At 50.9% G+C, this 26,098-nt stretch overlaps 1 protein-coding gene across 2 annotated transcripts in view; it reads right to left on the reverse strand.

The window, feature by feature from the left end:
• Positions 1–26,098, reverse strand: part of RASSF5 (Ras association domain family member 5) — a 72,133-nt gene that overhangs the window by 13,130 nt on the left and 32,905 nt on the right. The window contains exon 1 of one of the 2 annotated variants that reach the window (XM_007195153.2): positions 16,162–16,608. The exons of the other annotated variant lie outside the window; for it this stretch is intronic. Coding sequence (XP_007195215.1) covers positions 16,162–16,281 — 120 coding nt within the window. The 5' untranslated portion in view covers positions 16,282–16,608. Of the gene's footprint in view, positions 1–16,161; positions 16,609–26,098 lie in introns of those variants that run through there. 2 annotated transcript variants of the gene reach the window in all.

Genomic DNA, 26,098 nt, shown 5'->3' on the forward strand with positions numbered 1-26,098 from the left:
CTATCCCGGAAGCCGGTCACCATGAGCCTTTGCCACATTTCCTCTTTCTTAGCTCTTAGCAAATCTGTCAGCAGCAATTCTTTTGCCCCTTGGGTGGGAAGCATCTCCAGGCCTCTGTCTGGGAGGAGAGCCTCAGGCATCAGCTGCAGGAGAATGACCACCTGCAGACGCCTTCTGCCCAGCAGCTGGCCTGACCCAAACACCTGGTGTCTCTGTTTGGCCCATCGTAAGTAGGAACCTCTGAAGGAAAGGGGCAGGCACCCGTCTGTCCAGGCTGGGCACACCCTGCTCGATGCTCAGATCACATTCAGGGTTCATTGGCCCCTTTGTGATGGCCTCAACCAGATGGGAAAGAGGAAGCCCCATGGGGCTTCACTACAGGGCACCCTCCCAGTCCCGACTGGCCGTGTTCTGGAATGGCTTCCCCAGCCCCACCCAGGGCAGTGAAGGTGTTGATTCCCACAAGTCCCTCTATGAAGCTGTCCAATGTCCCGAAATAAAAGAATCAAATTCCTTCACTGTGTTCCCTGATAGGTTATTCCCAGCAGAGGAAGGAAGGAAGGATGGAGCCATCCATACAAGCAGAACCATGTGGAATTTGAGCTGCTTTGGGGGGATGTAGAGGAAGAGCAATGAAAACTAGAAAGAGACTGAAGTCCCTAAAGACAAAAATATGGAGCGTGGTCAATGTAGACAGTCAACGGTAACTGACTGAATTGCCCATGGGTTGGGGACTGTGAAAGTCACCTTGGGACATGAAACCGATGGGGTGTGGTCCCTGTCCTTGGAGCTCACAGGTTATCTGAGGAGGGAGGACAGAGACGCACATACTGTGGACACCGGAACAAGCACGGCACAACCCGGGACCAGCCTCGGCGGCTTCCCAGGCAGCCCAGCCCAGCTCCGCGTGTGTGGGCATCGTGTCTGTGGGCTCTCTGGGCTGCCAGCATGTCCTGGAGCCTGGGCATGGCGTCCCTCACCCTTTCACTTGGCCATCTCCGTCTACTGGCAGGAGCAGGTCACCTGGGGTGGCAGGAGCCCCACGCAGGAGGCTGGGAGAGCCCTGTGGCCTTGGAGCTTCGCACTTAAGTTCAGGCCCTGCAGTGCCTCATTATCATGATAAAAATCTCAACAGCCAGGCATTCGCAGGGTTTAGCAGTCACAATCTCATTTAATCCTTGAAATAACTCAATGATGGAAGTATGTTATTACCCACTAGGCCACACTGCCTGCACATCCAGCCAAAGGTTGGCGTTTGCTGGCCATACCCTTGGTCGTCTGTGAACGTGGTCAAGTCAGTCTCACTGAGACTCAGGATGCTTTGCCTGTGAAACGCAGATAAGAAGGCCTTCTTTACACATTTATTGCAGAGACGGAATGAGATTGCACATCTGGAAGTGCTTAGCACAATGCAAGCATACAGTAAGCACTCAATAAACGCCATGGTAACCACCAGCAGCATCAGTAGTCATTCATCTGGCAGGGCAAAGGGAAGTTTGACTGGTGGGTATTGACCCCATGCGGGAGTCCTCTTGCCTTAACCTTGGCCCCTGACAGGCCTTTCAGCCTGGGCCACATTATGACTCTTGTTCATCCACTTTCATCTTCAGGGCTGTGGGCCCCTTTCTCCATAAAAAAGTCTTGGAAATTATATTTTATGATTGGTATAAAAACAAATATATAAATGTCATATATTAAAGTACTTTCTTCAACCTAAAAGTTCATTTTTTTTCTCTTGATTTTAAAAGAAATTAAAACATTTTTGTGGGCCCCTGAAGTGCTGTGGGCCCCTGGCACTACATGCCAACTGTGTGTCCCATGGTTAAGTAGGCAGTGCCTTCAGCTTGAGTCCCAGGTAGGGTGACTAGCTGTCCCAGTTTGCTTGGTACTGAGTTTTCTCAGGATGCAGGACTTTCAGTGCCCAAATCAGAAAGTCCTGGGCAAACCAGCACATGTGGTTACTCTAGTAGCCCCAGGTATCACCTCTCAGTCCTAGACGGACACCCGCCCTCACTTTTTCTGTCTACTGCAGGCCCCAGGGCACAGCTTGTTCTTCTTTCCTCTGTAAAACTGCATCCTTGTACTCTACCCTGGAGGTTTTCTTGACAGTCCCTCCCCCCACCCCACCCCCAGCCTGGCTGTGGCCTGGACACAGGTGCTCTGCCTGCCTCTCAAGATCAGCACACGTCCATGCAGCTTGAGCATACAACAGAAGCTTCCCAAGGGCAGGGACAGACTTGTTCACTGACGCAGTTCCCAGGACAGTGCCTGGCACACAGGAGGGGCCATTAAACATTTGCTTAATGAACTGAATAAAACACAAAGAAGCAATAAGACACACACATGCACACACACACAAAACCCAAAAACGAATCTATGGAAATGAAAGGTTCCAGAATTGTATAAGGGTCCTATAGGATTCCTGCTCCTTGGCACCTATCTACTTCTGAGACAGTAACTGGAAATCAGGGGAGACTCCTGTACTCTGACTGTTTCGGAGGGTAGATGATGCAAATCCCTTCCATTTCTGTTCTCCCCTCCCCTGGACCGTTATGAAGCCCCCCTTTTTTAGCTCAGAGGTCTAAAGTGTGAATCCAAACAGAATAGGGTGACACCCGTTCTACTGCAGTGGCAACAGGAATTTTACCTTGGGGCATTCTCTTGTGCCCTCAAGAGTTTCTAGGGCATGAGAAGGTCTTTTTTCAGGTTAGTTTTCCTCACTGGATCTCCTTCTAGGTCCCTGTCTCCTTTCAGTCTCCCTGACATCTTAGTTTGATCATTCAGTCTGAGAGGTCCTCCTCCTCCTCATCTGAGAGAATTTGCCCCCTGGAACTGACATATCTTTTGGGGATACTTTCCTTAATCCACCACTTCTATCTAGAATTAGTGGGCTCTTTGACAGCATGAGCTTACGCCCCAATATTATTCCAGCACTGGTTTCATCCTCTATATAGTAGTATGAGTTGTGTCTCAGCCTGTCTCCCCGACTAGACCATGAGCATCCCAACACCAGGAGTTGTACCTTTTCCATCTCTGTATTCCCAGAGAACCCAGGACCAGAGCACTGTGGAGTGAATTAGGGATGATGGTGGGCAGGGTGAGTGAGTGGGTTCCAATAACTCATCCTAGACTCCAGTCTCTTCAAACGCTAGACTTGGCTCTTTTAGAATCAATTTAAAGAGGATTCCATTGTAAATCATATGTCTGACAAGGGATCAAGATCCAGAATATATCAATATAACGAGCCCCTATAACTCAACAATAAAAAAACAAACAGCCCCATTAAAAATGGACAAAGGACTTGAATAGACATTTCTCCAAAGAAGATATACAAATGGTCAATCAGCACATGAAAAACTGTTTGAAATCACTAGTCATTAGGGAAATACAAATCAAAACCATGGTGAGATGCCTATTAGGGTGGCTATTATCAAAAACACAGAAAATAACAACCTGTGTGCATTGCTGGTGGGAATGGAAAATGGTGAAGCCGCTATAAAAAAAATGGTGAGGCGAATCCCCAAAAGATTAAACATGAAATTACAATATGACCCAGCAATTCCACTTCTGGATATATACCCAAAAGAAGTGAAAGTAGGACTTGAATAGAGATTTGTTCACTCATGTTCATAGCAGCATTGTTCACAATAGCCAAGACACGGAAGCAACCTGTTGATGGATGACTGGATAAACAAAATGTGGTACATACAATACGATGGGATATTACTCATTCATAAAAAGGAAGGAAATTCTGACACATGCTACAGCATGGAGGAACTTTGGAGACATTACGCAAAATGAAATGTCAGTCACAAAAAGACAAATATTTTATGATTCCACTCATATGTGGTTCCTAGAGTAATCAAATTCAAAGAGACAGAAAGTAGAATCGTGGTTGCCAGGGGCTGTGGGGAGGAGGGAATGAGGAGTTATTGTCTAATGGGTGCAGAGTTCAGAAGATGCAAAAGTTCTGGAGAGGATGGTGGTGATGGTGGTACAAAAATGTGAAAGTGCTTAATGCCACAGAACTATACACATAGAAATGGTTAAAATGGTACATTTTACATGATATATATTTTCTTACAATAAAAAAAGAAGATTCCAAGGGCAGGGGAACCTGGGGGCCATGTAACCAGCTGGATTCACCTGGTTCCCGTAAAGTTGGGAGTGTCCCTTACTTTCTATATTCCGGGAAAGTGAGGAGTTGATCCTACTTCTAAGCAAGTGGGCCCTCATCCCAGGACCTCCAGGACCAGGCTCTTTTCCTAGGCCTGGCCCCTCTCCTGCCAGGTGCACTAAGAAATGGCTGAAGCCTAGGGATGATCTGGACAGCCCAGCCCGGCTCAGAGGAACAGCTGCAGCTAGGAGAGGGTCGTATAGCTTCTTAGACGACCCTCCAGAGGGGAGCTCGGGTGCAATTCAGAAGCCTGGGCTCAGAGATCTGGAACGGGCCTGGAGACGAACAGTCCAATCACCCACATTCTGCAGAAACCTGAATCGTTAGGCGATTCAAGCAGTGGGCACTTCCCACCCTGCTTCAGGTGCTCTCCTCGCACCCCGTCACAGCTGGCCACGAGCAAGGAGCTACCCCGGCTTTCCAACCTCATACATCCTAGAGAAATGGATGCGACAGCAAAAGGAAGATCTGGGGCAACACTGCCTCATCTTTCCTCTGCAGGCCACGGAGTCGTGGAATTCTCCTGAAGTCACCGAGCTGGGAGCTGGGAATTGGCTTGCCTTCAGAGTTCTCCATCCCCACCTCCGAATCCCTTCCTCACTCTCACCTAGTGGACATCTCTGCACAAGAATGCTTTGCACACAGTGTTCCGCAGCTTCTAGGATCCCACGTGCTCTCAGAGCCATCAAGTCAAGCCCTGCAGAGTCACGGGGCCGTGAGAGATGGGCGGCTCTAGCAGTCCAGCTCGTGTGTTCTAATCACAGGCCGTGGGTGCCAGGACAGCAGGCACACCTTCTCCTACCACGTGCTGGCTCCAGCTGGGGCCGAGCCTCTGTAAATGATTCAGAGAATTCCGAGGTGGTGAGCGGGCGCGTGGGACCCAGCGCCAGCTCCCCGCATCCCTGCACTGCCACGCTCGCTCAAAGGGGACGGGAGGCTGGGACACCAGTGGCACTGCCCTGCTGCAGGGAGTGGCTCCTTCTCGGCTCCCCTCTAACTGGAAGCCCCGCCTGTGCCTTCAGCTTTGCCGGCTGGGCTGGTGCTGGGTGCTGGAGCCTCGCCACTGGCCCACACACGCCCTCTTGTCCCTGTGCTGCCTGCCCGCCCTGCTAACCCAGCCCACGCTGGCGCTCCGGGATTACTCTGTGATACTGAAACGTGTCTTAGTTGGTCACTGAGTAGCTCAGAGTCTTTCCACGTGTGTGTCTTCTCACTGTATCCTAAAGGCTCAGGGGCAGGGACATCTGGTTTCCTGTCTCCTAAATGGCCTGGCAAAGTGCGCTGTCCTCAGTGACTCCAAGACGAATGCTGCTGACATGGGGCTGCATCTGTGAGCATCTCCTGGCTTCACTGCTGGGGCTTCGGTTACTTGGGTAATTCTGGAAAGAGCTACAGGAGAGGCAGCATAGCTTAGGGGCTGGGAGCTCTGGCATTAGATTACTTGGGCCCAAGTTCTGGATCTGCCCCTTACTACTGTGTGACCCTTGAACCCCTTCAGTGCCTCAGTTTCCTCACTGTTAAATGGAAACCATATACACAGTTGACCCTTAAACAATGCTGGGGCTCATCTGCATATAACGTACAGTGGGCCTTCGGTATCCTGCATCCGCGAATTCAACTAACCACAGACCGTGTACTACAGTAGTATTTACTATCGAAAAACATCCAAATATAAGTGGCCCATGCAGTTCAAACCCACGTTGTTCATGCGGCAACTGCAGATGATGTGAGGATTAAATGAGTCTGTACACTTAGAACAGTGCCTGGCACACATCAAGGCCCAGGAACTGACTATTACTATTTTACATTCTAACCATTTCCCAGCAGACCCCTAGCTCCTGCCCTTTCTCTGTTCTGTGAACAGAACCTTATGCCTCCACACACCGCAATCAAGAACCCCACCTCACGTCACAATTCAACACCCATCTGCATTCCTCGAAACAGCCTTTATAATCCCAAGCCCAGGAGTTCTCCACCCATTCTCACAGCCAGATGCTGGGCCCTCTTTAGCAATTATTCTCCACTGGAGGGGCAAGCCTCCCCATTTTACAGAAGGAGAAAGTGAGGCCGAGAGCAGTGAGCATGCTTCCTGAGGTCACCCAGAGTGAAGGTTGAGGGCTTGGGTTGCCAGGCCCAGTGTTGGGCCCACTTGAGGGCCTGGGGCCCCCGCCCACTCCACCTGGGCTGTCTGAGAATGCTCAAACTACTGGGGTCACCAAACTGGGATCTTCACTTGCTTAGAGTTAAACTGGGAAAGTAAAACAAATGAGAGGTGTATTGATTCCTCCCCCCTCAACCTGCCATTCCCATGGCTGAAAGGCAGACAGGAGAAGTCCATCATAGTGGGCTCTCTCGCCTCCCCACATGGACCCCTCTGCCTCAGCCCCCCAGGGAGGCCCCACTTGAGGAAGGACCACGCCAACACTTGTCAGCAGGTGCCAGGGCCTGGTTGCTTAGTGACCCAGCCCTGCCTGCCCTCATCCTCCAGGGCAAACAGCTGAGCAATCAGACGGGGTGGAGGGGGCCGCTCCATGTTTGGAAAGTTGTCCTTGCATTTTCTGCTCACTCAGTGAGATTTTTCTTTTCAGAGTCACTGGAAAAATCCATTGATTCCTCATCCAGAATCTTAGCAAGCTTCCCTTTCTCACAGTCCTGAGATCCGTTTTCACATACTTTGCCTAAAGTGCTGTGTGTGTCCTCCGGGAGCCCCCGCTGCCTCTTAGGGAAAGAAATTTTTTGAGGAAGAAGCTCCAAGCCCCTCCTCCTTTATCAAACATGCATTAAGTGCCTACCATGTGCTGGGGACACGATGATGAACAAGATCTGGTTCCTCTTCCAGAAAAGTACAGCCCATCAAAATGAGGGATAGGGGAGAAGGATACACCAGTGTTTTGGGAGCAGAAAGAAGGGAGCATCAAGTTGCAACTGGAAACGCTCTCTAAACACCCTGGACCCACCAGCTCCCACATCCTCCTCGCTAACCCACACTTTCCCAGCCATGTGTGACTCTGGAGTTTAGGTCCGCCTGCTGCCTCTCCACGTGTTCTGGCCAACGGAGGGCCCTGCCTCTCACACTCTCCGCCGCACGGCCGGTGCCCTGTGGCCCCAGCTCCCCTTGACGCCTGCATCACGGCGCGGGGGACAGCCCAACACCACTCCTCACTCTGGGGGACAGCCAGGAGGTGAGAAGGATACAGAGGGGCTCACGGACTGGAGGCTGACGAGGTGCTGGTGGCAGAGTATGGCGACCAGGTTTCCCAAGACCAGAACAGGGAAAAACGGCCTGGATTTTAGCATCAGGAAATTGGCTGAATGAGAAAAACAGCTTCCTGTGGCAGGTCACCAGATTAGAGCTGGGAGATCTAAGCTTATTTGGAGCCTTTCGAAACTTGACTCTCACCCGAGATGCCATGTGTGTGGTGGGAAGAGCACGTGTTTTGGAGTTGGATGAGCGTGGGATGGGCGCCTTGCCCTTGGCTAAGCCCCTCTCACATACTACCTCATTGAACATGCCAACCTTTCGGCTTGACAGCAATAGCAATTCTGCCAGTGTGGTCTGTTAGGCGGAAACGCTCTGCTGCCGCCCTCCCTGATTTTTTTTTTGCCTAGAATTGTAGCCTCATACACAGCAGGGATCCAACCAGCTGGAGTCACGTTGTCTAGCACCGTGGACAAGGGAGGACTGATGAATGGGTTGGAGGAGGATGGTGGTAATGAGCACAGCTTCCCTCCCTGCCTGTATCAGTTATATGCAGGCCTGCTTGGAAACAGGGGAATGGCTGTAAAGACCCCTGACAGTCTCCTCCAGCTCCAGGAGTCTCTGCTTTTCAGAGGTTAAGTTAATCTCCTCCAACCCTCCCAGTGGCTGCTGCAGCTCTGTCACTGCCAGCCTGTCCCCAGCACCCTCCTAGGCTGTGCCCCAGGCTCTCTGATTCTGGGAGCTGCTGCCACGTCCTGATGAAAGTCACATGGCTGCAGGGCAGATGCAGCGTGTCTTCCCCCTGGATGACGCTTTGCTCAGGGGCCCCCATCCAGACACTTCATGGATGGGGAAGGGGAGCAACTAGGGTCTGTTACACAATGTGGCTGGGGCCATAGGTCTTTAAGTGTGGAGACTGCATTTTATCCATCTCTGTATCTCCCACCACCCCAGTGCTCAGTGCTATAAGAAACTTAAAAACACAACATTTTGATTGAGCCCAGGCATTGTGGGGTTCTGGATGCTACATAACGAGCAGGAACGAAGTGCGGGCTTTGCTCTGGAAGCAAATGGGGGGCTCCGAAGGCTTCGGGACACCAGACCGATATGCCATCGAATGCAGGGTATACAGAAGGAGAAGCAACAGGATGGAAACTGGTTGGGTGACCTCCTGGAGCATCTAGGGGTGAGGTGACAAGCCCCCAACATAGGGCAGGGCGGGGGACAGAAAGGAGAGACCGACATTTGCAACACTGTGGAGGCAGAAGCCACAGTGACAGACTGGATGGAAGGGATGAGCGGGGAGACCCCTGAGGGTTCAAAGGTAGGGGACTAGGAGGGTGGGGGAGAGACAGGGAGAGAAATCAATCATGGGCAAAGCTACGAGCTGGTTCTGGACATATTAAATTTTAGGCATCTGAGGGGCATGGGAGATCTCCAATAGGTTATAGAAAATCTATTCTAGGGACTTCCCTCGTGGTCCAGTGGTTAGGAATCCACCTTCCAATGCAGGGGATGCGGGTTCGATCCCTCGTCGGAGAACTAAGATCCCACATGCCAAGGGGCAACTAAGCCCGTGCGCCACAACTACTGAGCTCGCGCATCTCAATGAGAGAGCCTGAGGGCTGCAAACTACAGAGGCCACGTGCTCTGGAACCCGCACGCCACAACTAGAGAGAGAAAAAAACCCAAAAAACCCACACGCCACAACTAGAGAGAAGCTCGAGCGCCGTAACGAAGATCCCGTGTGCCGCAGCAAAAAACCCCACGTGACTCAACGACCCGAAGCAGACAAAAAAAAAAAAAAAAAAAAAATTATTCTAGAGCCAAGAAGAGAGGTGAGATGGGGGATGTAGGCTGGGGAGTGATAAGTAAAGCTGGGGTGGGGTGGGAGAAAAGAAGAGACAGGGACCAGGACAGCACCAAGGACAGAAGCCACCGGCTGAGGGAGTGAAACCTGAAGTTTTCGGCCACTACAGCTCCCTTCTTCCTCCTGGCCCTGAACTTAAAGAATCCTGATTTTTGGCAAATGTATCTGGTCCTCTTATCCCCAGAGAATATGTCATGCCAGGACTGGGATGCTACTTTATGGGTAGACTGAGCCATCCAGAAGAGGAAACCAGGGTCCTGAATGAAGACAGGTCTGGGTCCTCCACACAGGGGGATCCCCAAGCTGGAAAGCACACAGGTGTGTGTTACCTGGCAAGTCAAGGGCAGCAGAGGGACGGGAACACAGGCTGCTGGGCACCCAGGCTGGGCCCGATGATGCCTCCCTTTCAAGCTCATGGGGTGGAAGCTGGATCCAGAGTCCAACCTGATGGTGTAAACTAAGAGCTAGGATTCAAGGTTGATACCAGTGTAAAATCTTCCTTTCTCCCTAAACCGCGTGGGTGTATGGCTGTTGCATGTGCCCTGAGCTATAACTGGAACTGCTTTAGAGGGAAAAGCCAGCTGAGCCAGGATAAACTTGTGAAGAGAGAGGGGTGGGTGGGAGGGGAGGAATCTGGAACACAAAGGTGAGGATGTCTTGGGTAAGTCCCAGGTGGTCCTGGAAAGGGAGCTCATGTAGCCATTCAGGCCCTCTTCCTGACCCCACCCTAGGGAAGTCCTTACAATTTAGAGAACTTGGTAGTCAGGATCTATCCCTGCCAGTCTCATGAGAAACTGGTAAGAAGGGGCTTCCCTGGTGGCGCAGTGGTTAAGAATCTGCCTGCCAATGCAGGGGACACGGGTTCAAGCCCTGGTCCAGGAAGATCCCACATACCGCGGAGCAACTAAGCCCGTGCGCCACAACTACTGAGCCTGCGCTCTAGAGCCCGCGAGCCACAACTACTGAAGCCCACGTGTCTAGAGCCCGTGCTCCACAACAAGAGAAGCCACCACAATGAGAAGCCCGCGCACCGCAACGAAGAGTAGCCCCCACTCGTCACAACTGGAGAAAGCCCGTGCGCAGCAACAAAAACCCAATGCAGCCAAAAATAAATAAATTAAATAAATAAAATTAAAAAAAAAAAAAAAAGAAACTGGTAAGAAGGCTCTGCTCCCATGCAAAGTGGTGAGGGACTCTCAGATAAAGAAGAAGGACAGGCTCGTATCGCACTCGCTAAAAGGACCAGATGAAGCGCCTGGGTCTGGAGGGTTGAAGTGTCTTGGCCACAGCCCCTCAGTTAAGAGCTGGGGCTGAGATGAGAAGGCAGGACTTTGCTTACAGTTCTGTGCTGCTTCCGTTACATCACGCACCGGTCATGATCACCAGGGGCTGTCCCCTCAGCATCCCTGCTAGCACGTTGTGGTGAGAGTAATGGGGACCGCTCTGAGCAGGGACCCAGGGGCTCTGAGTCCTTGGTCTGTCTCTACTTAGCTGTGTGACCAGGGACAAAACCTTTTACCTTCTGGGCTTCCAGCCTAGGAGGTTCTCTGGAATCTGTGATAAATGTTTGTCTTGAATTCCAATTGAAGTCATCAATTACCAAACATTTCCTAAACAGGTGGGTCCCAGACTTCAGTATATATGAGAATTACTAGGGGGAAGTATTAAAAAAGCAGATTTGAGGGTCCTACCTCCAAAGACTCAGGAGCCAAGAAGTCTAGAGTGGACCCTTGACACTCCATTTTCAAAGAGTGATCCAAAGAGAGATTCTGATGTCAGTAGCCAGGGCAAACCTTGTAAGCACCACTGAAGGCATCAGATGCTACAGAGGAACCGGGGCAGTGCTGAGTAAGGAAAAGCATCTGTCCTCAAAAAGTTCCCAGTGTAGCTGGGGGAAACAGGACACCCCGCCCCCCATCCCTGGAAGAGCACATCCTTGGTGACAGATGGAGAGGTACAAAGTCAAAGAGACAGAGGTTACGGCCCTTCACCAAGAAAGCAGAGCAGAGCTTCCAACGGTGCTTGGGCAGAGAGGCAGGAGGAGGGATGTGTGGCAGAGACAGCTAAGTGTTTACCACATCCGGCTTCCTCGTCCGCCTGGGCTCACAGCTGTACTTCATTTCCCAACCTCCCTGTGCTTAGGTGTGGTCACGTGACTGAGTTCTGGCCAATAGCACATGGGTGTAAAACACACACACCATTTCCCGGCCTGGCCCACAAAACCTCCCATGTGTTATCCTGAGCCCCACCTGCCAATGTAACTTTACTTAAAGAGGGAAATAAACTTCTATTATATCCAACAACTGAAAATAACGGGGGCTGTTTGTTACAACATTTGGTCCACCCTGATTATACAGGATGCAAGAGAGATGATGCAGCAACTAAACTCAACCAGCATTTAGTCAGCGCCTGCTTTTGCAACCAGTACTTGGTGCTGCCTTGCACCTGAAGGGGATGCGAGTTCTGATCTTACAGGGTTTACCATCTTCAAGGAGAAAAGGAACACTGGGAAGGGCCAGAGAAGCAACGAGAAGTAAATTCCACAGGAGGGGAATACAGGTTCCAGCCCCAAAGGAAGGCTATTGTGTGGCTGCGCTAGCGTGAAGAATCTTTTGAGGTGAGTCTTGAGCTGGGCAGGTTGCTGAGAAAGCACACAGAAAAGCAGTTATATGGTCCAACATTTCTGAAGGTTTAATTTTTATTGCTCAAACTTGGAACCTACTTATTTTTAGTATTCTTTTCTCTCATGCCAAGAAGGTCAGGGGCAGGTGCTGAGCCCGAGACCTGGGTGTGCCTGCTGCTGGCAGAGAGACGGGGATTTCCCTGACTGGTCCCAGGGCTGTCAGGCTTGGATGACGTCCCTGGGGCCACAGAGGCCCAAGAGGAGATGGGGCAAGTGCAGGGACGGAACCAGGAGTGGCTTCGGACTGTGACCTCTGAGACCCCCACGCCTTCCTCTTTGCGTCTTCCTTGAATTTTTCAAGAATCAGTGGTATCAGTGTAGACCAGGGAGGTCCTGGGTATGGGGGGTGGCATGGGAAAGTATTCCAGCTGTGCTTAAGTATAATATTTAACCACAGATGGAGCCAAACTTCCACCTCCATATCCACAAAGAAAACATGCATGATGAAGATACAGCAAGCAGTATTCTAGGATAGACATGAAGAAGAACTTGTAAAGTTGTAAGATTCTGGGACTGATGAGAGGGACCCCTGCTAGTGTCAAGTGTAGAGTGAATGTTTCTTGGGCCGCTGTGCCTTAGGAACGGGGGGACGGTGAGGACCTTATGGAGTGGAGGGATGTAAGGACCCTGCAGCTCTTTCCTAGCCCGAGGTTGTTTGGGTCTTTCCATTTTGCAGAAGGCTCTGAGAGGACAAGGACTGCAGTTCATCCCTGTCACACGCTGAGTGAAGAAGACCAAGAAGAGCTCTTAACAAGGTTTCTAAGAGGGGTGCTAGTCCTGGCTCCACCCAGCCCGATATTTGGCCTGGTGAAGTCCTCGCGCCTCTCCGGCCTCAGCCTCTCTATCTGTAAAGTGAGGTGCCAGATCCGGTTCCTTCTAGCTCTGACGTGCTGCAAGCAGCAGGCTTTCTGTGTCCCCAGAGCATTCACCCCGATGCTCTGGATGGCTCCTGGGGTCCCGGAGCCTGTGGAACATGCAGAGAGAGCTCAGAGTGCCCATGTCCCTGCTCAGAGGGACTAAACTGCCACCCTCTGCAGGCATTTGGGGAACCGATGGGAGTGGAAGTTGGCCTCACTTCCAGAGTCAGATCCCAGACAGGAAGAAAGGAGCAGCTGGCTGGGATGCCCAGAGGTCCCAGTCACCAGACCCACAAATCACCAAAACCTGCCCTTTGTGGGACTAAAGCAGAAAAACCTCTGGGCTGGGAGATGAGAGACGTAGGTTCTAACCCTGGGTCCATCATGAACTTTCTGTGTGACCTCGAATGACCCCCCCCACCCCAACTCCAATGTCTTGGACTGAGTGACCGTGCGTGCACCTTCCTGAGAGCAGCTTGGTCTGCATCCCTGAGCACACAGGTTGGGCTTCCCCCAAGCCACCAAGAGCCCCATTTGGACACGTGACCCTGGGTAAGCAATCTAATCGTGCCCAGCAGACAAGGGGGAAGTCCCCTGAGGGCCCCACCTCAGCCCCCTGAAACGAAGACTGAAAACTGGGTCTCTTTGCCCCTCTCAGAGAAGGCCCGAAGCCCCAGGAGGCAGCTGTTTTCTGAAAGGAGAGAACAAGCCAGGGCCCAGGGCCTAGCCCCACTTCCTCTGCTGCTGCCTCTCGGCCTGCAGGGCCTCCTCTCTGTGAACGAGGGCCCTTCCCCACCCTCCCACATCCTGCCCGAGGGGCTGGTGAGAGGCCTCCAGGACCCCTTGGAGGCCGGGCCGGGGAAGGCTCCTAGAACAGCAGGAGGCTCCCGGCAGCTCTGCTCCAGCCCGGCGCGCGCACCGTCAGATACAGGTCGTTCTGATGAGGCTAATTATAGAAGCCGGCTTGGCCTTTCCCGAATGCGGCCCTCCGTCTCTCAGCGACCGGGAAGCACATAAACGCTTTTCCTTGGAGACAGGAAGGAGAAATTCTCCTAGGAGCTCATATGCGATCTCTCTTTGGGTAGGAAAAAAGCAATGTTAGGGGTCAGAATGGGGTCACGAGATGGCAGATCTCTGAAACCCTTTCCAGAAGTGGCTCCAAGGGAGAAGAGAGAGCTAAGATGTTATTAAAGGCGGAAAAACACGCAGAAGGACCAGAGACTGAAATATGTGGATGAAGCTCCCCAGCTCCTGAGTCAGCCACACGCACCCCGTCACAGCCGGGGGCCACCCCAGTGCCTGCTCCCCGACGAGAGGCAGCCCTGCCCCCCCTGCAGAGGGCTGTGCGGATGGCAAGTCTGGTGCTGAGAAAAACTGTCCCCGACAGCAGTTCTGAATCTCGGTCAAGACTCTTCTCACACTGCAGCCAGGCAGAGGCCGGGGATAAGAGGGGCCGTGGCCACCTCTCTGTCTTTCTTTGAAGCATTTATCCGTATCACCCTGTGTGGGATTCAACAAAACCCGTTTCTTAGAAGGGATCCTCGCCCTCTGAGGGCTTATAGACTTGGGCAAAATGAGGTAGGGGGCTATGCAGAGGCCTCAAGACATGCAATGAATTCAAGAACCAGACAAAGTAGAGTTGATGTGCGTGCCAAACCGAAGGTGTATTTTCAGGAGCGATGCTTGCAGGGGGATTTGGGGGGAGAGTGAAGAGAGGAGGCTCTCTGGGCCAAGGAACAAGTCACCTCTCCCACTCCCACCCCACCCCAGCATATTTTATTGCCAAATATCTCTGTTTCTCCCAAGAAATACCAGAAACAGATACCTTTTTCATTTGCCAACTGAAAGAAACCTCAGCTTTGCAGTGCCCCTTCCTCTACCCAATCATGCAAAAAACCCATCTTCTGGGAGCGAGGGCTTACAGGCTGGCGGGCAGTGAGGGCAGCAGCTAAACTTTGTTCTAAAAACAGGAACCATTTCCTTCCCAGGCAGCAGCAAAACTCTCTAGAGCAATGGTTCTCAACCTCAGCTGCATCTCAGAAGTACCTGGGGAGCTTTTCATAATCTCGATGCCCAGGCTTCACCCCAGACCAAGGAAATCAGACTCCCCTGCTGTGGGACCCAAGTATCCTCATTTTCTAAAGCTCAGCAGGTAATTCCAGTGTGCAGCTAAGGTGGAGAACCACTGGTCTAAATAAAGATCCCAGATAACTGGAGTGCCCTTATGCGTATGTGCATGGGTGGGGGTGAGGGTGGGAGCCATGCTTTCTGCATGAGCCCTCCTTACCCCAGCCCCCAGTTCTTGAGAACAAGTGCAGCTTCTCGAAGGGGTGCCCCAGAACACAGGTGCTGGTTCCAGGGGCCTGTTTTAGATGATCCTTCAAACACTAAAATCAAAACCTCTCTTCTAATTCTTGGGCGTCCTCTTGCAATTGAAAAGTCCAGGGCATTTATTTGAAGGTCAGACCCCAGCCAGTGCGGGCCCTACGGGCAAGATGAATTATTAACCCCGGAGGCCCCAGAGTCAGGCCTGGGGAAGTTTTTGGTTAGTTCTACTCGGTGTAGGACTGCTAAATTAATGATGGGCCTGCACACACCTGTGAAATTTAACAGCTCACTTCAGTGTACAAACAGGCCCTTTTAGGCAAGGACCTGGCTTGGAGCCCTCTCATCTAAATAACAAAACAAATAAATAAACGGAGCTCTGCCACCACTCCCACCAAGTATGTGGCAGATATATGGCCGCACTGGGAGGGCGAGGCCAGGGGACTCAGGCAAGCTGGGTGTCTAGCACATACAACCCCATTAGGGAACACATGCAAACTCCTTTCGGTTATCCCCAACTAACCCAGGAAGTCAAAATGGTAGTAGGACAATGACCTAGGAGAGAAGTTTTAGTTTGCTTCTAAAAACACCCTAGACTTCTGCAAAGTTGCGGGACTGTGTTTTAAGATGGTTTCTGGCCATTTGCAATACGGAAGTCTCAACCTATGAATGATTATCTTAATGAGGGACTGGGTGCCGTCCACTTGCCATGGAGAGCTTCAAAGCTGGGATTTGGGGGAAGGTCACCCTCCCAGGCACAGATGAGCATGTCCCCAAACCACGAGCCAAGCTCTGTCCCCAAATCCTAGAGAGCCATTTTGAAAAGGTCCAGGGACAAGAAATGCTGAAAGGAGCATTTGCCGGTTGTCCCCAAAGGGCTCCAGATCCAACCCGTGGTCTCCTCCACCAACAAGTTCAAGAGGGTGCGCAGGGCAACTGCCCACCCACGCCCGTAAGACATGACTGCCTGTTTGCCAGGTGCAAGGTTTCCCTTCTAGACCACAGAGATTATTTCCCCACAATGAAAGTCTCTTGTATTATTAAGTTTACCTTCCAAGGATGTTTGCTCTGCACATTCCTGAAAAAGGTGGTCTTGGCAGTGAAGAAGCAATCCTCCAGTTCCTCCTCCAGGCTGCAGTACCCACTGCTCATGCTGCTGTCCACTGTCATCTAGCCCGGAGCCCCGGCCGGAGGCAGCGGGCGCATCTGATGGGGCCAGGCTCTCGGGATGCGGCGGAGGGAGGTGGGGATCCCTCCCCAGGCGGCCGCGGCGTGAGCTTCTAGCCCCGCCGGGGAGCGAGTCCGTTATCGGGCCGGGCAGACCCGGAGCCGGCTGCCTCGGTTTTTTACACTGGGGCCCGAGTGGCTCGGGCGGCGGGGTAACCTGTTCCCCAGCGGCTGCCAGCACGGGGGTCGGACCTGGACTCCGCCGCGCTCACCTCGCTCTCCAACTCACTAGGCATCTGCGGTTTCAGCCCCTCCGCGCCGGCTCCCCCCTCCGCCCCGTGCGCCGAGCGCCATCTCGACACCTCCCCCGCCTCCCGCGCCTTTCCTGCCCCTCGCACTGCACGCAGAGGAGTTCGGAAGCCACTTCCTCTCGCAAGGTTCCTCAAAGCCGCTGGCTGTCGCGGCGCCCCTCCCCCTCCTCCCGCCCCAGGCCTGCGCCTCCCCACCCTGCCCCTGGACCACGTTGGCAAGTGGACCTAGGGCATCACGAGTCAGATTAGGGATTCAGGGCAGGAATAGACTAGGATGGACCCGAGGGAGAAAATTCCCTCTCTCCTCTCTTCATCCTTCTGGAAGCAGCTCATTCTCATCGCCCAGGATGGCTCAGGTTCAGGAGTAGCATGTGCTCTAAGGTCGACAGTGTCCCTCCTCCCTTCCCCCCATCCATGCCTCACCTCACCCTCTCATTCCCCATTCACTGGGTGAAGGAGCCACGTCAATCAGAGTGGTTAGAGAAGCGACTGCATTAGAAGAAAATCAATATCGGGCCTGTCTGGAGAAGCAGTAATATTTTAACTCGGAAATGCCAGAAGAAATGGCAGCCCCCCCCCCAAGCATATGCAAATCATATGCAAAGTTATGGCAAACTGCCGAGCAAGCAGGCCCTTCCACCCACACAGGGAACTTGGCCTTCAGGAAGCCTCAGGTTAATAAAGGAGCCTGCAGACACCACCCAGGTTACTGGTGCATCTTCCTGGTGGTCTGGCCAAGAGGGGGCCAGACCTTTGCCAGATCTTTTGATTCCCATCAAGGACAGCTCAATTACATTTCTCCATCAGACTGGATGAAGGAACACCTTCCTTGACGGGCTGAATCCTTCAGATCCTTCATCCACAGTAGTTACTGCCTGTGCCTGGTGATTTACATGCAGTCTGTCACTTAACTTTCCCAATAGCCTTGAGATAGAGATTATTATTCCCTTTTTATGGATGAGGAAACTGAAGCTCAGAGTCACACAAGTAGGACGCATGTTCTGGGACTCAGAACCAGGTGTGTGCAATTCTAGGGCCTGTGCTTCTAGCCACTGTGATGTACAGTCTCTCAGCAGGGATGGGACTGATTTGGTGTGCGTGCTGACATCTTTCAACAGAGTGGGGCTTGGAGTCTTAGGAAAAAAAACAAGCCTTCAGAGCCTGGCAATGCCAGGGGCACCATGCTTGTGGAGTCTCATGGCCTGGGGACCCCAGAGGGACCCTGGGAGCACCCCAGAGAGTGGCTGAGAGGGGTTATCAGGACTTTCTCCAAGTCTGTGTCTCCTGTAGTTCTGAAACAATCCAGTCCTGGGGCACAAGCTGGGTCGAGGGCTAGACTCAGCCCCCAGACTGCAAGCTGCCAACTCCATTTTAAGCTCTGGCTACTTTTGTGAGGAACCCTCTTCCTCCCCCATCTTAGTCAAATCTGTCAGCGCTCAGGATGGTTTCAAACTGCAGCCCAATTTGGCTCCATCCTCCCACACAGTCTTTTTTTCCAGAAGCCAGTGAGTGCCTGGCAGGCACGAACACGAGCTAGCTGAGAGCCAGTGCCCCAGCCGGCTGACCACCCTCAGCTCCAGAGAAGGGTCAATACTGGTAGCTGGGAGATACCTTGGCAGGGAGATAAGTGGAGGTAAACAGCTGGGGGTGGGGGCTGAGGTGAGCTACGGGGTGTTTCCAGGGAAGAATTCACATTAGTGGTGTTGAAAGTAGGTTTTGGCTTTGTCTAGAGCAATCTTTTCTTCAAATGAATATTTTAAAGGCTGTTCTTTTTGGGGGGGGTTACCCCAGAAACTGTGGTCCAGGCAAAGGTTTTGGCCTCACCAGCACCCCTAAGGCCAATGCCAGAATGATGAATGCTGCAGGGAGGGGGGAACTGCGTGACCCTTGGGCCATCAGTAACAGCCTACCTGCTTTGTTCAGCCAGGGAAGGAATGCATGTTTCTTTATAAAAGGAACCTCCTTGCTCAGTGGGAATCCAATATTTAAAGAAAAAGCAGGCCCCAGATTCTCTGGCCACTCTGTGTCCTTGGAGGCACACAGTGACCTCTGCAGAGCAGCTACAGTGCTACACACTTTAAATGTACAATCTTAAAATACAGCTAATAACAAGCTTTTTGAACCACAAGCCAAAGCACCCCAGGAGTCAGCGTGAGTCTCTCCTTGTGAGCAGCACACTAGATGCCAGACCTCCTTAGGAAAGGTCTAAGTGACACTGCATTCTTTTAGGGTGCTGCTCCCTGCCAGTCCGAATATTATGAAAATTGACATCTGAATAGAGCTTTTCAAAGCCCTTTTACCTCATCACGTAGGTTGCTCTACAACCTTGAGAGCAGATTTTACCCCCATTTTACAGATGAGGAAACTGAGGGAAGCAACACGTTCCATCACAGCTCATTACATACTCTCAAAGCCTAGTTAGTGTCTCTGTCTCTACCCCAACTCCACCTGTCAATGAGTCTAGGCTTGGAAGGAAGCCACGTGTAAGACGCCAGCGAAAGGGAGACTGTGCTGGCGAGGACCCTGGGATGCTTCTGAACCCGGCAAAGATCACATACGATACAATAAGTTGGCCAGCCTCCAGGAGGAAAAATCCAGATAGAAGCTCCACAGTCCCAAAGGGAGGAAGATTGGATTCGTTTCAGTGTCCAGTGACTCTGTCTGTACCCCTTCCCCGTGAACAATCAACGGTAGTGGTAACCTGACCAGGGAAGGAGGGAAGGTGTCAGGAAGAGCCTGGGCAACAGCCTTTCAAGGCTCTGGAAGTGAACACACAGGGACAGGAACTGGCTGTTCTTGTCCCTGGTCCCAGGAAGAGGAGTCTGGACCTGAAGATGCAGCATCCGGAGCCGCAAAGCCATGGCATCATGGTTGGGGGGTGGGTTTCAGAAAGCCCCACTGAAATGGTGGATGGGCGACTTCCCTGTCTCAGAGCATCAGATGATGAAAGACATTATTTTAAGCTGTCTTCCTCTCTCAAATGCCATCCTGACACGTAGCCAGATCCCCTTGTTAAATCCACCCTGTGGGTCTGTGTTCCAGAACAGCTGTGGTACAAAAATGGAAGCCGGGAGTTGGTATTCTAGGCCCAGCTCCAACTCTAGCTTGCTACGGGGTCTTAAGCAACTTTGGACCTCAGTTCTCCTCATCTGAGCAATTGAGGAGTCCAGATATCAGATCTGGGGCCTCATGACTGACCAACATATTCAGAGGCTGAAAATGGGGTGAGGTGCCAACCCTTCCCCGAAACCTGTTTTGAAATTATTATTAGCCGCCTTGTGCAGGCGCTGTCCTAGTAACTTTATGTGCTTCATTTCATTTAATCCCTACAGCATACCAACGAGGAAGCTCCAGTTATTATCTCTGTTTTACAGAGTGGAAGAGAAGGTTCTGGCAGGTTAAGTAACTTGCACATAGTCAGACATGCTAGCTCATGGTGGAGCTGAATCAGCCCGGCTGGTCTGACTCCAGACCCCAAGCTGTTGAACGCTCTGCAGAGTATGTAGCACCTATCCTGGTTGCTCTCAGAATAGCCATACTGCCTGAAATCGCAGTCTGACACAAACAAGTCAGGAGCTACTTTCTCAGTTCTCCTATGACCCTGTCTTCCCTTTGGCTCCTTGGGGGTTTCCAGAATTCAGCCACTGACTGTTTTCTCCACCCCCCTCCATGTGCCTGTGCTCTCCCTGGGAGCTTAGTCTCACTTAGGCCAATGGTATCAACTAGACTTTATACACACATGTCTCTTCCAGGTAGCTCCAGATGAATACCTGCACCAGCTCGCTGGGTCCCCAGCTCTCCCCACTACAGCCTCACTCTCAACAGGTCCAGACTGAGCTGATTATTCCCTGCCTCGCCCTCCACCTGCTCCCCCTCCTTTAGAATTTCCTATCTTGAAATTCTATCTTGTTGATGAGTGCCATCAACATAGATTATTACAAAGCCTTCCCGTAGTTTCCCTTGTTCCCATCTCTGCCTCCTCCAAACTCCTCACTGCCTTGTTGCCAAAGTTACCCTTCTAGACCAAGATCTGATCAGTGTTGTTCTATCATAAAACCTTTCCATTCAGATGTCAACTAATAATTATTGAATAAGTACTGAGTTTCAAGACCTAGTATCAAGCTTATTCATTTATTCAACAAATAATTACTAAGCACATGGCAGGCACTAGACTGGGTGTTCTGAAGAAGACATAGTTCCTGCCATCTCATAACAGCCAGTGCAGTGGAACGATGTAAAATAAGACATTATATTGGAGTTACCGAGCTCTCACACACTTCATTCTCTCACTTAATCCTTACAACCCCCCAAGAACGTATTTTACAGATGAGTAAGCTGAGGCTCAGGTGGCTAATTTTGCCCAAAGTCAAAGAGCTAGTAAATGGTGGAATCAGATTTCAAACCCAGGGCCTCTGTGCCTGACAATTTTTCATCACAGTTGTCCCTCCTCCAGTGACGCCCCAGTGCCTACAACAATATCCTGAACTCCAGAGTGGGTCCTTCAAGGTCCTTCACAGCATGTGCCCAGCCAACAGGTCATACCCATCTCCAGCCACAATCAAGCATCCCTCCTTACAGCCGCACACATTTGATTCACGTTCCCAGCAGCCGCCCTGCCCTCTCGTGGTCTTGCTCTCGCTGTTTCCTCTGCCTGTCAAAATCCTCCTGTGTCCTCCCACTTCCTGACACCCGTTCACCAACCACGACCACACCTCCCCCACCTTCCCGGTGCCTCTCAGAAGCAGCCTTTTTCAGATGTCCTCTCTGGGGTGAATCTTAAGAATGCCACCCTCCATCCTGAGAGCAGCATTTGACAGCATTAAACCGCCGTGCACAGCACAGAGCTCAATTTCCCCCCAGGTGACTTCCTGTTGTAAGAAGTACATGGCTGCACACTATTTAGGCTGACTCACAGGGGAGTCACTTTCTTGGGGCTTCTAGCCCACTCCACACTTCTCTCGCTTGGCTGCAAGGCTGACAGCTTCGATAAGGCCCTGACACTTACAAACACCAAAGGCAGTTAAATCAGCCCATACCAAGAAGCAGAGGCCCTGAAGAGCTCATGCTAGGTCTGAGGCAGGCACCGGGAGTCTGCCATCTAATTGCCCTCCTTTAGGGAAACTAGAGAATCATAAAAGATGTTTCTGATCAACAACCCCATCCCTCACGCGGCCCTCTTCAGTCCTCCAGGAGCCAGGGCAATGTGGTCGCTGGCGTGAGATGTGTAAATAACTCTTGCACTACTACACATAGAAAGAGAGCCTTGTTGCCTCCTTAGAGCCTCAGGACAACCTGGCCAGCCAGAGGTCATCTCAGACACCTACTGATGCTAGGATAGAAGGAGTGGGTGGGGCTGTGAGGAGCACAGAGAAATGTCTCCAGTGCTTAAGGATTTCTAGAGAAATAAGTACTAGAGCTCTTTCCCTCCTTGGAGCCAGGATATCAAGTGCCTTCTGGTGGGAAGCCGTTCCCCTCTGTCTGATCAGAACTGGGCTCCCCTGGGTTGGCCTGGGCTGGTGAGAGAGGCCTTAGGGCAGCTCCCGTTAGAGGCAGCTGTTTAGTGGAGTCGAATCACTGACAGCTTTGGCCAGCACTTCTGGCTTCTAGAGCGTGGAGGGAAATCTGTGGATCGAGGAGAAACTGTCCCAGATATAGCCAGAGTGGAGCAGAGTGGCTGGGGACTGGCTCCTTCCTTTGGCACCTGAGGATGGGCTGGCAAAAAATGAGATAAAATGGAATCATAAAATGTATTTGATTAATCGAAAAGAAGGAAGAAAAGAAAAAGGAAGCAAAGAACAGATTTGACAAATAGAAAACAACAGCACGATGAGAGACTTAAAATCTAATTATATCAATAATCACATTAAATGCAAATGAGCTAAATAACCCAATTAAAGGGCAGAGATGATCCAATTGGATTAAGAAAAACAAGATTCAACTATGTGCTGTCTGTAAGAAATGACCTTTAAATATAAAGACACAAATAGCCTAAAAGTAAAAAAATGGATAAAGAAACATCATGCTAATGGTAATCAAAAGAAAGCTGGAGTGGCTATATTAACATCAGACAAAGTAGATTTCAGAACAAAGAATATTACCGGGGATAAAGAAGGTTATTTCATAATGATAAAGTGTCAATTAATCAAGAGAATGTAATTATGTTAAATGTTTATGCACTGAATAATGGAGCTTCAAAATACAAGATAGAACTTTAAGGAGAAATTGGCAAATCCACAATTATAGTTGGGATTTCAACACCCCTCTCTCAATAATTGATAAAACAGGCAGACAGAACACATGGTATGCCTCAACAAATGTTAGCTACTGTTGTTATCAGTCACAGTTCAGTTTGATAAACCTTTATCGAGCATTTCAGAGGAGACCCAGGACCAGAATTCCCAGAGAGGTGTACAGGTATCAATCAAGAGTGTTACTTAGGCGTCATTATCAGAATCTGTGTGCAGAGGAGAAAAGGTTGTGAACTTATAGGCACAAAGAAATGATAAATCAGACTAGAAGTGTATCATGGTGAAAGGAAGAAATGGTATACCAGGATAGAAGGCTTTGAGTGCTAAATAGAAGGCATCTTGTTATGCTTTATTGGTTTTTGTGACTTTAAAGCATTTAGCTTAATAGTAATGATATTATTATATTGTTTTAAGATGAAAAATCTTTGTTACAATTCATAATATGAGGAGTGAAGGTAAGCAGGCTCCTTCACGCAGGCCATATGATAAGCTCAATTCTTTCTGCAGACAGCATGACAGAGAAGGGTCACGAAAGGATTGAGTGACCCTCTCAAAGGAAAAATAAACTTATTGCAAAAGAAAAAAAAGAGCGTTACTTAGGGAGCCCCAGTCTCTCTGCAGAGATAGACCTGGTTCCCCAGGTTCTCCCCTCCCGGCTCCCTGGCTCCCCCGTGTGGTAGTTCTGGGCTCAGCCCGTGACGTTGGGAGGAGGGCCAGGGCAAGACCGGTCACAGGCACTTCCTCCTCTGGAGGGTTCTGGAAAAGCAGAGCCCCCCGTAGGGTGACACTGGTGTGGCTGCGGTGGGAGCACAGGGCTGGGAGCCAGGAAACTCGGCTCTCCACGCCAGCTGAGTCATTGCTCAGTGGCTGCAGGGGCTGAGGGTGGGGATTCCAGCGGGGGCCCTGCTAAGGAATGACAGCGGTGGGCTAGGGGTGGAGGTGGGGTGCATAGGCAGAAAGGCAGCAGTGACCTGACCTGTGGGGCTGAAACACCAGCAGGCCGGGCTGACCCACCCTGGAAGCCGTCTGTCCCTGTGGTGAATGGAGACAGGGTCTTGAGTCTTTTTATCAACAGAGTAGAGCAATAACTCAGGCCGCAGAGGAGGGGATAATCGTAAGTCTTGTAGCAACAAGTACCCGCCAAACCACAAAGCTGTAGTGTCCTGGTTTTATATCCAGGAGAATAATCCATCTTTCTGGTATTGTGGAGAGTAGGCAGAGCCAGACCATGAAGGGTTTTGTGTGCTAATCCAGATTTAGACTGATTCTGAGGGCAATAGGAAGCTGCTGAGGGTTTCCATCACAGGGTGACACGATAAAATATCCAGTAAGGCTGTTGGAAGCACCAGAGTCGGCCCTGGAATGTCACCCGGTGATACTGACATGCTTTCACATACATCTTCTCACCAGAGCCACACAACCAGCATTTCTCAGAGGAGAAACCTGAGGCTCAGAGAAACTAAGAGGCTTGTTCCCAGTCACATGCCAAGAATGTCATCTACACAATCTGAATTAGAACCTAGCTCTCCTGTCACTCAGGCCAGGGTTCTTTCTTTTCTTTAAGAAAATATGTATTGCCTTTTAGAAATGTTACACTAGAAACACATGACAGCATCTGGTTATTCAAACAGCCCTGAAGCAAACAGCAAAAGTCGAGAGTTCTCTCATTCTACCCATCACCTTCCACCCCCTCCCAAAGTGAAATCCCTTCGAACAGTTGGCTGGGCGCCCTCCAGGCCCTCACTCTGCATTTAGACACACACGCATACACACATACACACATATGTACAAAGTACAAATGGGCTTGTCCTGCATGTACCACTGGGTGACTTGTCTCTGTTGGCACTATTCCTTGTCAGTACATACAGATCCATCCCTCCTTTGTAAAGCACCTTGGCCTTAGTGCTGGTGGCTGGAACTTCCATCCCGGCACCCCCGCGGCTCTCACCACTGCTCACGGTGCCCCTTAGGAAGGGGCTGGACCCAGTGCCCTGGTAGTCAGGGCACCAGATGACCAGAGTGTAGCCTCTGTAGGGGGAATTTCCCACTGAGGGCACCTGAAAATATTTTAGAACGATACTTGGCTCCATAACTATGTGTGGAAGGAATCTGAGACCGTCCTTAGGCAAACTGTTTTTTAATTTTAGAGATTAAATATTAATTTAATGTGTGTCAGTAAAAAAATCTTAAGTACATCAATGGTGATTGAAGGATTTAAAATTTTTCCTTTAACATAAGTTTAAGTTTACTCAAATCTATGTAAAGAGAACTATTAAGTAAATAGAAGCATAGGTGGAATATTGATATGGCCAGAATCTTAAGTGTGGAAAGTGCCAAAGTGAGGTTTGGGAACTGCTGTGGGAGGGGCTAGAACTGGCAGGCGGGGACCTGGGAGCCTGGTTTCTGAATGCTGCTCCTGGGTTCTGGAGGGCCAGGAGGAGGGGATGGAATCGGGGCCTGATGGATATAAGATTCATTCCCCGGCTGCAAGTGATTTGAGTGGAAGGAAGAGTGCTTATGTTTTAGTCTTGTCATCTGTGCAGTCCGTGTACCAAGAAAAGTGGCACCAAAGGCCTGGGGAACAGAGCTGCCAGGACCCCCCTGGGCTGCAGCAGGTTATGATGAGCTGTATCAACAGCTGTGGGCAAGGGCTTCCTCTCTTGGGATCTGCTTCCCCAAAGGCAAGGAAAGGACTGAACCAAACCAGAAGAGGTCTCACTTCATCCCCAGGGCACTGGGGAGCTACTGGGAGTTTTCTTCATCACAGGGATGACAGGATAAGAGCACCTTTAGGACCACCTGAAGTATAACATCTTTGGAGCATGCCCCCAAATAAAGGAACTGCAGCTGTTTTGGCAATGTATTGTGATCTTCAGCCAATGGCAACCACGTCCTCTAGGAAACAGGCTAAAACTGAAGAAGGGATCTGGGGTAGACTTGAACGGGATTTGCTTGGTCAGCATGGGTGCCCAAGAGAAAAACCAGACATTACAGACCTCTGAGATCTCCAAGGAGAGACTGAAAAAAACATAGGCAGCTCCCAGCCACTCTTCCTCTGTTTCTCCACCTGAGAGAGACATGCACGAACCACACACTTTGTGAGTGCAGCTGGGGCTCTGAGCCCATCCCTGGCCCCTCACACGCCCGCCCCTTCCTCCCTCCCCGCCTCTGTCTGGCATGGCAAAGAGAAGACAGACAGAACCTTGGGATTACTGCTTTTCAAAGGTGGAGGCCAAACACTTATCTACAGGATGATCTCAA

Source organism: Balaenoptera acutorostrata, chromosome 1, assembly GCF_949987535.1.
Source record: "Balaenoptera acutorostrata chromosome 1, mBalAcu1.1, whole genome shotgun sequence".
Lineage (NCBI taxonomy): Eukaryota > Metazoa > Chordata > Mammalia > Artiodactyla > Balaenopteridae > Balaenoptera > Balaenoptera acutorostrata.